The following is a 14,962-nucleotide window of genomic DNA, read 5'->3' on the forward strand; positions in this document are numbered from 1 at the left end:
GATTTGATTTTTTCCCATTCGTGGCAGGCCGGTCCCTCCGGGAGCCGCAGCGGCCCGGGCGGCGGGGCGAGGGGTGGCGCCCCCCACCCCGGCCCCGACAGGTGGGCCGCCCCGCGTCCGCGGCCCGGGCCCCGCCCTCCCCGGGCCCCCACCCCGCCCTCCCCGCGGGTCCCCGCGCCCGTTCCCCGCGCCGGGCGCCCGGCGGCTCCGCAGCGTTCAATAAAGACTGGGCTCGCTCGGGCCGGAATCGCGGCTTTATCCGGAGGAGCCTCCGCGCCGGGAGAGACCACTGCGGCGCGCGGGGGGGGGGACGCGGGGTCGCGGCGCCCGGGCGTCTCGGGGTGGCGGCGCCCCGGCTCGGGCGCGGCCCCCGGGGCGGGCTCGGCGGGCCCGGGGGGCGGCGACGCCGCGGGGCGACGGCGGCGGCGGGCGCGGGGGCGCGCGCGGGGCGCGGGGGCCCGGGCCCGGCTCCCCCCGCGGCCGCGGCTGCGGTGGGCGGCGCCCGGCGCTGGCGGAGCCCGGGTCCCCGCTCGGCCCGGGCCGATGGCTCATTCTGCTGGCTGCGCGGCGGCGGCGGCGGCTGTGTGTGCGCCGCGCCTCGCCGCCCCCCGCCCCCCCGCCGGCCCCCCGAGCCCGGGGCGCGCGCGCTCCCGCCCGGGCCCCGCGGCGCCGCGGCCCGAGCGCCGGGAAGCGCAGCCATGGCCCTGCGGAGGCTGGGGGCCGCGCTGCTGCTGCTGCCGCTGCTCGCCGCGGTGGAAGGTGAGCGGGGCGGGGGCCGGGGCGGCGGTGGGGGCGGGGAGCGGCCGGCCGGGGACCCCGCGCCCCCCCGGCGCCCGCGGCCGCAAAGTTTGCCCGGGGGCTCGCGCCGGGCGCAGGTGGCCGCGCGGAGGTGTGTCCGTCCGGGCGCGGGGCGGCGCGGGGAGGCCCCGCGGGCGCCGCTCGGCTGTGTCGGGAGGGGCGAGGGGGACCCATCTTGCCGAGGCTTTGTAGCCGCCCGGCGAGCGCCGCCCAGGGCCGAGGGCTGTGCCCACGCGCGCCCGACGCCCCCCGGCCCCGCGCGCCGGCCCCGGCCTGGCTCGGCACCCGGTGGAGGGGGGCGCGGGCCGGGGGCCCCCGGAGCGCGGTCGGGGCTGGAAAGTTTGGCAGGGAGCAAAGGGGGGAAGGAGGCAGCGCGGCCTCGCCGGGCCGGGGGGCTCCGCGTCCGGACCCTCGGGGGCGCGGCCCGGAGCCCCGGAGAGCGGGGACGGGCGGCGGGGAGGCGAGCGCGCCCGGCGGCCGCCCGTCGCCCGCGGCGTACAAAGGGGTCCCCTCCCCGGGAGGACCGCGCGGGGTGGCGCCGTGGGCACCGCTCCGCCGCGCGGGGTCCCCGAGGCTGCCCCGCCGGCCACCGCCCCGAGGCGGGCGGCCGAAGCCCCGGGGACCCCCCCACCCCCACCAGCCGCCCTGGCCGTGTGCTGGCCTTGGCCCGGGCCGGCGGGCGGGGGTCGCCCCCCCCCCCGCCCCGTGGCCTCCCGCATCGGTACCACCCGACCCCCAGGGACGGAGGACCCGAGGGCTGGGGGAAAGTTGTGAGTGGGGTCTGGGTGTGTCCACCGGGAACGGCCGGGCTGGCTAGGCGAGAACCGAACCGGGATGGGTGCGGGCTGTCGCGTGTGCCGCGCTTTCCAGTTAGGAAGTACTTTGCTCCCGACGCCGCGTCCGCCCGCGCCCGCGCCCGCGCCCGCGCCGGGCACCGCGCTGCGGGGCTGACCAGGTGCTCCGCGCCGCGCGGACTGCTTTCCCGCCCACGGCTGGGTGGAATCTTTCCCGAGAAGTCTTGCTGGCAAAGCTCGGTGACAGCTGATTCTTACTCCAGGGTGACACGTAGGGAAACTGAGGCTCAGAACAGCCCAGATATCTCACCCCCTGGCTGATGGATCATAAAAATGGAATGAATTCTTGAAGTGAGTTTCCTAGTCCTAATTGGGGTGTGTGTGTGTGTGTGTGTGTGTGTGTGTGTGTGTCCTTCCAAGATTCTGTACCATAGGTTTGAGGGGTCACGCATAAGCTCCTCCCCAACTTTGGGTGGCAAGGAGCCCCTTCCTCTCTCCAAGTGTTAAAACAACAACAACAAAACCCCTGACAAGGCAGACAACGGGGCTGTGGTCTGTGGGGGTGATGGCACCCCGTATGATAACTTCTGTTTCTCGCCCAGTATGTCTTGTAGTGACCGCAGCGGGTGGGCGCGTGGCGCGGGGCCCCTGGTTGGCAGACACAGCTTCTGGCATGGGGCAGCCGTCCTCTGGCTCCTGGAGGAAGATTTTGGCGGCTGCCTGCGGTTTCCCAGAGTGGGGGGCACCCAGGGTCCCATGGGCCCTGGGTGTGGAGGGCAGCCCCGGGGCCCAGCTGTTGGCGGGAGCTCCCAGGAGAAGGGCTGAGGTACCACTTCTTACACGGGCTTTGGGTGGGTGACTCATGTGCTGGCCCGCTATAGGCTGGGATGTTTACAGTATTATGGAGCGCTTGGCATAAATATTGCTATTTAGGTTGCAAGGCTGGAGGGGATGAAAATTGGCCTCTCCTGAGTTGGAAGAAGCCTGCGTGTGTTTTTAATTACCATGGGGTAGATGGAAGGGCCACATCTGTCCAGCCATGGCCTTGGCAGGGGGTGTGGCGGGTTCTGGACACAGAGCCGGTGGGCGGCTGATGTCACAGGAGGGGTTGGCCCCTGCACTGCCCCTTGAGGGCATCTGGGGGAGGGCTCCGCTGCAGGGCTGCAGTGGGGCACCCCACACATTACTTTAGGCTTTTCTTATCCCCTGGATGCCAAGTGACCTGGTCCATCAGGGGTCAGCACGGAACTGGGAGATGGTGTGAGCTAGGAGTCAGGGATCTGCTCCTGAGTTGTGGGACCCACTGGGGACAGCTGCCTTCTTGCCAAGGCCTGTTTCTCCGGGTGTGACAGTGTCTAGCTAATGTTTTGGGGTTCTCTTCACCCTGGGAACCCCAGATCCTCTTCTGTCACAGGAGGCGCTCACGGTGCCTTTCCTGTCAGTCTGATGGGGATTTGTGAGGATCAGACCAGACGCCACTAGGGAAGAGCCCCCTGGAAGGACTGGGCATGGCTTTTGTGGAAGGAAGGATGGGAGTGGGTGGTACTGGGAGCAGCACTTTCAGGGGACACCTGGGCTCCCTGCCAGAAGCAGCCTTCTCTGTGGGAACCGTATGGAAGCACCCACCTCCCCTGCCCTCCTCTTCCCCTCCGGTCCCCTGCCCTTTCTTCCCCTTTCTTCCCCTCCTGTCCTCTCTTCTCTGATTCCTTTCCCTTCCTTCCATTCACTGGCTTCCCAGTGTCTATCTGGGCTGCCCTGAGCATTAAGGCTCTAGAAAACCCCTAGCTCGGGCTTGTGGAATGTTTGGAAGGGGAGAGAGAGAGTTGTGGCGGGTGTTCCTGGAGAAGAATGGTGAGCTTAGTATCTCCCCCAAGCCATGAGACCCCTCCAAGAAAAACAAAGTGTGGAACATCTGGAGTTGGGGCTTGGAGAGCCATGGGGAGCCCAGGGGACACATCCAACGGAAGAGGAGGATGGTGGCCTGCCTGACGCTACGTGGAATCCAGCGGCTGGGGTCTTGAGAAGAAGCAGCCCCTTCCTCACAGTTCCACAGTTGTTCTCAGGATAGTTAGGCATCTTCCTCTCTGACGGGTACGCTGCCAGACCCAGGGGTGGGCGGGGAGGCAGGGGACCTGCTGGCTGGCAGGGAGGGAGGAATGCACCTCCCAAGTTTGGCCGGCCGGAAGCTGCAAACTACCTGGGGCCCAGTTTGGGCTGCAAAGGGTTATGTCCTCCTTTATGGCTGTGCACTTCACCACATTCCCTCGCTCTCTCTCCTCCCTGCCATCAGCTGTGAGCTTGCAGCAGCCTCCTGGCAGGTTGAGGAACTATGCTCTTAAGGAGGCTGGGTTTGGGGGCCACACTGAGGAGGGCGCTGGTTGGAATCGCATAGCACACTGACCTCGTCACGTGGGTCTGAGATAGGCATCCATTGAGGCAGCGGTGGAAATAGGTCTGGTCCAGATGGGCTAGCGTGGAAGGCTGGGGAGTGTGGATACGGTGCCGAGGGCAGTCGGGAGTCTGGGAGCCACCTGGTCAGATGAGTGTGTGTAATGATCTCTGGCTGCAGTTGTTTGGGGATTTCAGGTGAGCCAAATGGGGTCCTGTGCGCTTGGGACAGGTTGGGACAAGGCCAGCTTGTCGGTCGCCCGGGAGATTGTGCATTCCCTGAGGGCGAGGCCCATCCAGCCTGTTTTGTGTCCATAGCTGGGGTCCAAAGAACTTGGTTCAGATGCTACCTTCCCAGAGGCCCTCTGGGAATGCTACTTTGTCTCCTGCTTTTGTTAATAATCCCCTGCCACCTGGCAAGGTGAAGACAGTCCTTTCCTTGTTCCAGTCCCCTCGCTGGTATAAAGCAAGAGGGAGGAGACTTTTGGCTGCCATATTTGCTGAGCCATCTCAGGGCCTACACTTTACCCGGCCATGTGAGGGCTCCGGGACCAAAACATAGTCAGCTAAGGAACACAGAGTGAGTGGATGGATGGATGAGTGCATGCATTCTGTTATATTATTATATTATGTAGTAAGCATCATGGGAATGAGAGACATGGAAGACAGCTTTTATTGGGCAAATCAAGGAAGTCTTCCTGGAGGAAGACACCAAGGATGGGGGGGGGCGAGGGGATCAGGCTTCAGGGAAGTGCTTGAGGGTAATGAAGAAGACCGCTCAGCCAGAGCAAAGGGTCCAATGGGCCATCGTCGGCCCTGTGCATTCAGACAAAAGCCCTTTTGCTGGGTGAGGGAAGAGAGCTGGCCTCTCTCCTTTCACCCTGGTCTGCCGCCCTCCCCCAGCCCCACCGGGCAGGCCTCTTGGGCATCTCCTAGCTGAGCCTGGGTGACCTGCAGTGGAACTAATTGGAGCTGGGTTCTTTCATGTTTGTTTCTTCTGCCTCTCATTTCAGAGGAGGCAGCTTTCATGTGTGGAGGTAGCCGAGAAACGGGGGCTTAGCTTCAAAACGCAGTGCTGTAGACCGCTCCTTCCTTCCTCTCCTATCTGTGCGGCCCTGCCTGACTGCCAGCTGCTCCACTGCTCAGGGGCTGGGTGGAGAAATGTTCTGGCTGTGATGGGGGACAGGGCTGGATGACTGTGTGAAAGGTAGTGGGTGGAAAGGAGGGAGGTGCAGCCGTCCGAAGCGACAGACCTGAGTTCAAATCCCAGCACTGCCTGCTATTACGTCCAGAGGTTCCTCTGACCCCACAGAACTGCCTTCGACACCTGTGTGCGTGTGATGTGCAGTCTCAGCGCCTCTCCAGGAAGGCGCTCTATCCTCACCCCTTGGTCACCCAAGATTTGCCTTAAATCCTTAGCTTAAGATGGCTTTCCCGAACCCTTCATCCTAGCTACTCAGGAGGCTGAGATCAGAGGAGTGCAGTTCAAAGTCAGCCTGCACAGAAAAGTCTGCAAGACCTTTGTCCCCAACAAACCAGGAAAAAGTGGGAAATGGAGCTGTGGCTCAAGTGTTAGAGTTTACCAGTCTTGAACAAAAAACAAAAAACTGAGGGACAGCACCTAGGTCCTGAGTTCAAGCCCTAGGACCAGCACTAGATAGATAGATAGATAGATAGATAGATAGATAGATAGATAGATAGATAGATAGATAGATAGGATAGGTATCTTTCCTGGGGAGAGGGGCCTTAGCTTTCGCACTGATTAACCCCTGCCCCCACGCCACACCTCTGGAGTCCAGTGCACCCCTTGCTGCCACCCTGCCTAGCCTGCTGCAGACCCAGCCCCTCTTGTCTGGACCCGTTTATCCCGGTACTTCATGAATGTCACATGGGGATGGGTTCTCTGGGCATTTTGCTCAGCCCTCAGCCCAGGGTAGTGGCTGTCCAACTCTACCTGCCCAGGGCTCATTTGTGAATAGCATCTCATGGCTGTGTCCCTACGCACAGAAGGGGCAGATGGCCATGGCTGGCGAAGGAGGACTGGGCAAGGCAATGCAGGGGCCTGAACTCCCTTTGCAGGTTAAGGGGCTACAAATCAGGGTGGACTTTCTGACCACAGTGGACCTGACTGCACCTCCTACCAAGACTCCAGTCTGCGCCCTGGCCTGCCTGCCAGGCTTGGCTGGCAGTCTAGTAGCTAGGGACTGAGGTGTGGGACTCTATTTTAAACACAACTCTCCAGGTCTCTCCAGTGGCCTAGGATAAAACCCAGGACTCCCGGGAGAGGAGGAGAAATCTCAGTCGGAAACTGGGAAAGACTGAAATGAAATGAAATCAATCAGGGCCTGTGCCCACCTCCCCAGCGGCTGCCTGTGACTGGCTGCTGAATTAGAGCCGGCCTGGCGGGGGGGGGGGGGGGAGGATGGGAGGACCAGAATGTTTGCACTGCTCCAGGGGTGGGGCTACCAGAGCCGTTGAAGCAGCACCTGGTAGCCCGGGACGGCACGGCCAGCCTGATAAGGCCTTGGAAGCCTTTTAGGGCCTTTTAGAGCAGCTGCCCTTCGGAAGGTGGGGGGTGGGGACCCCAGTCTCTTCAGCCCATTGTCACCTGGAGCCTGCCTGGTGCTGGGAGGCCTTGCTGCTGGTGAGTTTCCTGGTGCCACCTGCTATCCGGTCTGGTCCCAGGGATTCCCTCTGGGAGAGTCCTCGCCTGCTCTGTGGCCCTGAGAGAGAATACAGCGCTCTGAATCGCAGTCTTCATCCGGAAGATAAATGGGATCCCGTGTTCAAGTCTGTGCCACACAACACTGATAGTCCTGTCCAGCTTCATTCGTTACCGTGGGTGTGAGGTGTTCACACACACATGCACGCACACACATACATACATACATACATACACACGCACACACACACACATACACATACATACATACATACACACATACACACGCGCACACACATACATACATACATACACACACATACACACACGCACACATACATACATACATACATACATACACACACGCACACACACATACACACACATACACACATACACATACATACATATACACACACACGCACACGCACATACACGCGCACATACATACATACATACATACATACATACATACACACATACACACACATACACACACACACACACACACACACACACACACACACACACATCCTGCCCCCAGGAAGTACTTGCTGCTTTTTCTGAAATCCCTCATCCCTTTAGCTTAGTCCTGCCTAGCCATTCCCCTCCTCTTCTGTAAATAGCTGGGGCCCTGGGTGGAGACAGGCTATCCTTTCCTTTCTAGCTTGTTACCATCCCCTCTGAGCCCGGGCTCCCTCATCTCTGAATGAATGATTGTGGGGAAGGAATGAGTTAGTAGGAGCAAGGCTGAGTGAGGACAGCCTCAGGCCAGGAGCAGAATGAATGCTCACGGCTGCCCCATGGTTCCATGCCCAGGGGAAGCTGGGCTCAGAGTGGGGGGAAATAAGGGCCCCTTTCCTTTTGGTCTCCAGCTCTGCCCTGGGCCTGTCCTCACCTAGGGAAAAGTCAAAGATAGAATCAAAGCCAGACACGGGTGGCTCACTCCTGTAATCTTAGCTATTCAGAAGGCCGAGAACGGAGGATGGCAATTTGAGACCAGCCCAGGCAGAAAAGTCCATGAGACCCTGGTAACCCATTAATACGAAAAAGCCAGAAGAAGAGCTGTGGTTCAAGTGGTAGAGTGCCGGCCTTGAGTGAGAAAGCGCAGGAGAACACCCTGCAAATAAACCAGAGTCAAACTCTGAGCCTTTTGCTTGAGGACAACTAGAGGCCCCAGACCTGCCTCTGTGGGCTTCCCCACCCCACGGGGGCCCCATTCCCAAGGTGGGGTCCTTTATGGCTGAGCCGTAAGGGGATGCCAGAAGCTGGACCAAGTGTCCTCCCAGGGCCGTGGTCACACCCGCTGTACAGAAGAGCAAAGCTGAGACACTGCCTAGCCCTAGGAGAGTGGTGAGGCAGAGATTCAAACCCAGCTCCCACCAACTCTGAAACCCCCTTTGGGCCTGCAGTGCAGCCACTTCTAGAACATGGCTCCCTGCTCCAAGGCTGGGCTTGGCTCCGCTGCGGGTCTCCAAGGCAGCAGTCCAGCCTGTGACTCCGTCAGCAAGCATCCTGAGATAATGCAAGCGGGAGGATTCTGGAACTCACAAACCTGCCATAAAAATGCAATCTCTGTCATAATGGTCAGAATAATGTTGTTGTAACTTAGACAAATCGGGTGTTAACTCATTACCCAGCAAGGGGCTCTCCGCAGAGACGGGGGTGACGAACAGTCACGGGCCGTTCGCAGCTTGATTCCAGGGACATGAGCTCATCAGGTTTCTCAGTGACCCTGTACGTGGTCAGGAGCCAAGGAGGGGCCATTCTAGAGTTGGGGAAACTGAGGCTTGGGGGAATAATATAACTTGCCCAATGCTGGTGGCTGAACCAAACTGGAAGGCCAAAGCCAGTCCCAATAGCCCGGAGAACTGCATTCCTGTTCGGATTTCTTACCAACCTTTCAAAATCAAGAGATTTTATAGGAAAATCTGTTTCTGGCTTCTCTGAACAGTCAGACAATCTGGCTTTGCTAGGCCCACGTTTCCACGTGGCTGCAGTTGGCTAGAGCTGAATGGCTGCTGCCTCCCTGGTCAGACAGCACGGCTTCTGGCTTTTTTGGTGGTTAACAGAAGATAAAAAGAGTCCCATAAGCCAGGCTCTGATGGCTCACGCCTGGAACCCTAGCTACTCAGGAAGCTGAGATTTGAGGTTCAAAGCCAGCCCAGGCAGGAAAATCGGTAAGACTCTTAATCTCCAATTAACTACCAGAAAACCAGAAGTGTCGTTGTGGCTCAAAGTAGTATAGAGCACTATCATTGAGTAGCAAAGCTCAGGGACAGCAGCCAGGCCCTGAGTGCAAGCCCTATGAGCAACAACCAGGAAAAAAAGTAAGTCTCATGGACTTTTCTGCCCAGGCTTGGCTTTGAATTGCAACCCTCAGATCTCAGCTGCTTGAGAAACTAGGATTACAGGTGTGAGCCGCAGGCACCTGGTGACTTCTCATGCATTTCTTCTTGCTGTCAAATCTTAGTTTGGAGCCCAGATAGGCCCCATGTGCGGGAAAGTAAATGCGTGCACCCATTGACGTGGATGGGTGGGGCTGAGCTCTGTGCGTCAGACTTGTGTGAAGGGGCACACGGGGCAATTCGCAGTTGGGTTTTATGTTAAATCACTGAGCAAGAGATAGGGCTTCTTGTTTGTTGCTGAACAGGAAATCAAGCCCAGCATCACACAGGTAATAAAGCACAAGAGCCCTGGTTGGCAACCTCAGACTGCAGCTGGCCTTGCTGGTGGCCAAGAGAGGAAAAGTGGTGCCCTAGGAAAAGTGTGTCCTGTTTAAAGACACATTTTAAAAGGTGTCACTCCTGACCTTGCCTTTCCTGCGAGAATAAGGGCCAAATTTGCCCAGAGTTTCTAATCCGCAAAATTTTGATGTTTATGGGAAGGTTATTGGTTGTTTTGTTGGCACTACTTTTTTTTTCCTTTCTTTTTTTTTTTTGGTGCCACTCAGTCATGGGGCTTGAACTGAGGGCCTGGGCACTGTCCCTGACCTTTATTGCTCAGGGCTAGCCACAGTTCTATCTAGCCACAGTTTTATCTAGCTTTTTGGTGGTTAATTGGAGGTAAGAATCTCACAGACTTTTCTCAGGCTGGCTTTGAACTGCAGTCCTCAGATCTCGGCCTCCTGAGTAGCTAGGATTATAGACTTGAGCCACTGGCTTCCACCGGTCCTGTGATTTGAACTACAGCCTTATGCTTACTAGATAGACATGCTTTACCAGTTGAGCCAAGTCCCCAGCCCTTTTTGCCTTTGTTATTTTTCAAATAGGGTTTCACATTCTTGTCTGGACTGTGAGTCTCCTATTTATGCCTCTTGCATAGCTAGGATGACAGGTGTACAACCACACTCTGCTCATTGGCTGGGAATGAAGGGGGGAGAGTCTCATGACTCCCCCATCCCCAGGCTGATTGCAAGCCTCCATCCTCCCACTTTCTGCTTCCTGTAGCTGGGATTACAAGCGTGAGCCATGGTGCCCTGCTGGAAGATAGGAATTTTCAGTGTTCAGTGATTTCAACCTAGAGTTATGATCCCTGGCCAAACCAAACTATGTCTGCCTTCGGGAATTGGCTCACTGGCTGGCAGTTTAAGGAGCTCTAAATAAGGCAAATATTCAGGGAGGGTACCATTAGCACCATTGTGCAGATAGGGAGGTTGAGGCCACAGAACTGCCGTGGGGTGCTAGTGCAGGACTTTCCCTCTAACTTCCTTGCACACTCCTGCTTTCCTGCCCTTCACAGCAGCCCAGGACCATGAGATCCATCTTGCAGGTGTCCCGCAGATGCAGGCAGAGAGCCCGTCTTCTTTGGGATTTTTAATTTTTCTCTTTCTCCTGCTTTATTTTCTTTTTCTCTTTCTCTCCTTCTTTCCTTCTTTCTTCCTTTCTCCCCACCTTTCTTTCTTTGCCTGTACTAGGGCTTAAACTTAGGTCCTTGCACTCTTGTTTTTTTTTTTAATTTTTCACTCAAAGTTGGCACTCTACCTCTTGAGCCACACCTCCACTTCTTGTTTTTTGGCTGGTTATTGTGGTTCTATTGGAGGTAAGAGTGTCATAGGTTTTCCTGCCTGGGCTGGTTTTGAACCCCAGTCCTTAGATCTCAGCCTCCTAAGTAGCTAGGATGACAGGCGTGAGCCACCAGCGCCCAGCTCCACGACAGCGTAAGGAATGAAGTCACCTGTTGTCACACGAGAGCCATGTAGGGTGAACCGCTGACCTTGGCCTTTGAGCTTCCCTCCTTGAGCTTGGGTTTCTTCAGCTGTCACTGAGGTGAGGAAAGGCTTTGTTGAAGGGGTGACTTCTGAGGGGTTCCTGGGGCACCGCTAGCTGAAGAAGTAGGTCTCAGACCTGTGGGTGAGCCATGGACTTGGGTGGGGGTGGGGGTGGGGGGGTGGAGACTGGAGAGAGATGTGTGTGTGGCTGACTGCTGCATGTGCAGAGCGCCGGGGCGGGGCGCAAGCTGCCTGGCCCCAGCAGGGAGAGAGCGTGGGGTCAACGTCCCCATTATGGCAACGACATATGTCCACAGCACCAACTTGTCACTTGGCCTCAGTCCATGGGAAGCCGGAAGGACAAAAAGCATCTGAAACGTGTAAGTGGGGAGAAAGCGGCTTAGCGCCCAGTGGGGTGCGTCCCGCCTGAATGGGGCTTCCCCGCCCCTCACGGGGAGGCAGGGCCTGGGAACGGCCTCAGCCAGAGCCTGCAGGGCCTTTTGGACCTCAAGATGAGGCCCGGGGACTCTGTTCAAGTCAGGGCTCTGGCTGGGACATCCTCCTGCTTGTCCCCATCAGCGTCAGCTGTCACTCCCCACTGCTTCCGATGGCAGCTCCCGCAGCTCGCAGGGAGACTGTGGAAAGAGTTTCTGAGAAGCCCCCAGTGCTGGGAGCCCCCCCAGCCCACCCGCCCCGTCTGCTTAGAAGCACTTCCAGGCTGGATTGCGGGGGATGCCCCTTGCAAGGGGTGTTAAAGGGGACTGGCCCCCTTCTGGAGCTGCAGGGTGGTGAGGATGGGCCATCGGCCTAGGGCCAGAGAGCCAGTAGGCATAGATACGATGGTGGAGACAGAGCTGTGTCACCTGGACCATCAGGTCACGGTCTCCAGCCTTCCTCTCTCTCTATGAGATGAGCATCATATCCCCTTCCACACAGTGGCAGTGTCTGGGGAGAAAACTGATGGTGCATAAGAAAGGCTAGCAGCTGAACCTAGGATTCGAACTCACAGCCTTGGTGCTTGCTAGGCAAGTGTTCTATCACTGAGCCACATCCTAAATGGACAGCTGATGTTAATTGAAGATTTAGTTGATAAAATTCAGGCTCTTTTTTTGGGTCTCAGCCATACTCATGTCTTACAGGTTAAACATAGTAAGGCTTTGAGAAGTTAACAATTTGCCCATGGCCATTCAGAAGGTAACGGGAGATCTGGAATCCAAGCTCACTGACTCCAAGATAGACAGAAAAAGAACCAGTTTCTCTCCACTCCACCCCCCTACCCCTCACACACACTTTTTTTTTTTCTTGGCTATTCCTGGGACTTGAACTCAGGGCCTGGGTGCTGTCCCTGAGCCTTTTTATACTCAAGACTAGCACAAAGATCACCTGAGCCACAGTACCGCTTCTGGCTTTTTCTGGGTAGTTTATTGGAAATAAGTCTCACGGTCTTACCTTCCTGGGCTGGCTTCAAACCTTGATCCTGAGATCTCAGCCTCCTGAGTAGCTAGGATTATAGGTATGAGCCATGGGCACTGTGCTTCACACCCCCTCCCCCCCTTGGGCTTGAACTCGTGTTCTTTCTTAGCCTTTTTCACTCAATAGTGGTACTCTAACATTGTGGCTTTTTTGCCAGTTAATTGGATATAAGAGTCTCACAAATCTGTCTGCTTGACCGGATCCTCAGATTTCATCCTTCTGAGTAGCTAGGATTATAGGTATGAGTCACCAGTGCCCAACTTAAGAGCCTTTAAAAAATACTTCTTAATATTTTAAATAAACAGAAGTGATAGGAGTGTAAAACAAACACTCGGGTAGTCATCAGCTCCATTCGACATTGTGTGGACCTTTTCATCTCTTTCTGCCTATGTGGGTAGACATGAGTGTGTGCATTTTTTTCCCCCTCAACCGTTTGAACCTAAGTTGCAGGCATGGACGAGGAGCTAATGGTGCTCGTGAACTGACTGATTTTATAAGGCTGTTTTTACTGTTTCAGATTGCCAGCCCTGGCACCCACCTTGGCAGGGGCAAGGCCAGCCAGCCTTCCCCGTGGCTTACTAGGTTCCACACCTGTATTCTCTCACTCAAGTTAGGAGAGAGAGAGCTGTTTGTACATTTCTTCATTATTGGGAGAGGGAGAAAGAACTGGGCATGGTGACACATGCCTGTAATCCCAGCACTAGGGGAGGTGGAGGCAGGATGGTGAGTTCTAGGCCAGCTTGGGTGAGCGTTAGATGCTGTATCAAGAAAACCACAAAAATACAGCAGCAGCAAAACAACATGGAGAAAGGGAAGTCAGAGGTAAAGGAGGAATTTGTCCCAAGTCTGGTTGACAGCAAAGCCTGCCCCACAGAATTTCAGGGACTACTTTTATGTCCTGTGAGTTAATCCAGATGGTAGCTGCCCGCACAGCTGGATGACAGAGGGGCAGGACTCTTTCTCTAGCCAGGAGGAGTCAGAGTCTGTTGAGTGGGCCGGGGTCCACTGCTTACCAAGTAAAGCCTTATGAGGACTTGGGCCTTTCCATTTCTCCACCAGCCCTTTTTACTCTATCTTGTTTGCCTTTGGACTTCCAGAACTGACCATCCTCTAGCCGCCTGGGTACATGGGCAGCCTATTCCTGCTGCTTATAAAGATCTGGCTTGAGTGTTCCTCCCACTCAAAGCCTGAACTCTCTTGAGCCCCTCTTCCTTCTTCCACTTGTGCTCCAGAGCATTTGTTCTCAATGGTACCTTCCACAAACCTCTTTTTTTATTGCTTAGTTAGGTTATACCATATTCAGACCTCTTCAACATGTCTAATTTCCTCTCACCAGCACTGAGAGACCCTGACCATAATGGGTGCACAGTGTATACAGTGAAATGAGCTGCCTTGAAGACTAGTCTAGTGGAAATGGATAGGAACTAGACTGAGAATGGGTGCATGGATAGTTACATGGATTGGATGGCTGGATGAATGGTGAGCAGGTTAAAGGTGAGATGGAGGATGGGTGGATGGGTGGATGGATGGGTGGGTGGAAGGGTTGCATATTTTAGAAAGCTAGGTGGATGGGTGGGTGGGTAGATGGATAAATGAATTGGTCAGTGGATGGATGGATAGATGGATGGATAGATGGATAGGTGGGTGGTGGATGGATGGGTAGATAGGTAGAAGGATAGGTGGATGGATGGATGACTGGATCGAGGATGTTGCACATTTTGGAAAGATGAGTGGGTAGGTGGCTGGATTGGTAAATGTACATATGGATGGATAGATACATGGATTCACTGATGGGTGTGTGGATGGATGGATGAATGAATGGATGAAGATTTAGGAAAGATGGGTAGGTAGATGGATGGATGGATGATGTTGCATATTTTTCATAGGTGGATGAATAAATGAACAGAATAATAATTATTAAATCCCAGAGCCCACCCCCCCCACCCCCCGCATTCCCATTGCTGTGCATGCTGGGGCAGTTCCTGGTTCTCAGCTTCTGGCCCTGGAAGGGGCTGGCAAACTGTGTCCTCCCCAGGTTTGGAAAAAAATCTTCTGAGCCATTTGCCGGTGGGTTTGCCTAAGTATCTGCACTGGGGAGCTCTGGAGAAGCTGGCCCCGACATGCATTTCTGTGAAGCAAATCCTATTTTCCCGCCGACTTGGCTCACAGTTCGGGGATATGTTCCTGCTGTCCAGGGCTGGTGTTCTCCGAGGCTGGTGACAGGTGGGGAGGCTGGGACTCCCCTGGACATCGGCTGCCTTGAGCTTCCCCTCCCTCCACCTTAAGCACAGCCAGTCGCTGGCCAGCAGAGCTGGAGCTCAGAGCCAGGGGGAGATGCAGCAGCGGGGGACAGATTTAGCATCTGGTCCCAGAAGCCTCTGCTGTGGGTTGTGGGCTGTGGGCTCTGTGTTTCTGTTCATCTGCCCATACAGACTTCCTTCCCCTAATCCTTTCTCCTTCATCAATCCATTCATCCACCCACCCATCCATCCATTCATTCAGCATTCCTGATAGCAGAGGACCTAGGGAGAACTGAAACAGACGTGGCATTGTGAAGTCAGAGGCAATCCCAGCAGAAAGGATGGGCAGAGCCTCTCCCTTTTCCTCTTTTCCCTCCTCGTCTCTTGTTGCCCTTGT

General features: G+C 56.3%; 1 protein-coding gene across 1 annotated transcript in view; it reads left to right on the forward strand.

Annotated features, from left to right (window-relative positions):
* The first annotated feature begins 686 nt into the window (after positions 1-686).
* Positions 687-14,962, forward strand: part of Ephb2 (EPH receptor B2) — a 160,811-nt gene continuing 146,535 nt past the window's right edge. The window contains exon 1 of the mRNA XM_042688572.1: positions 687-759. Coding sequence (XP_042544506.1) covers positions 699-759 — 61 coding nt within the window. The 5' untranslated portion in view covers positions 687-698. The remainder of the gene's footprint in view (positions 760-14,962) is intronic.

The sequence above is a fragment of the Dipodomys spectabilis genome, unplaced genomic scaffold (genome assembly GCF_019054845.1).
Source record: "Dipodomys spectabilis isolate Male_0828 unplaced genomic scaffold, ASM1905484v1 ptg000118l, whole genome shotgun sequence".
NCBI lineage: Eukaryota > Metazoa > Chordata > Mammalia > Rodentia > Heteromyidae > Dipodomys > Dipodomys spectabilis.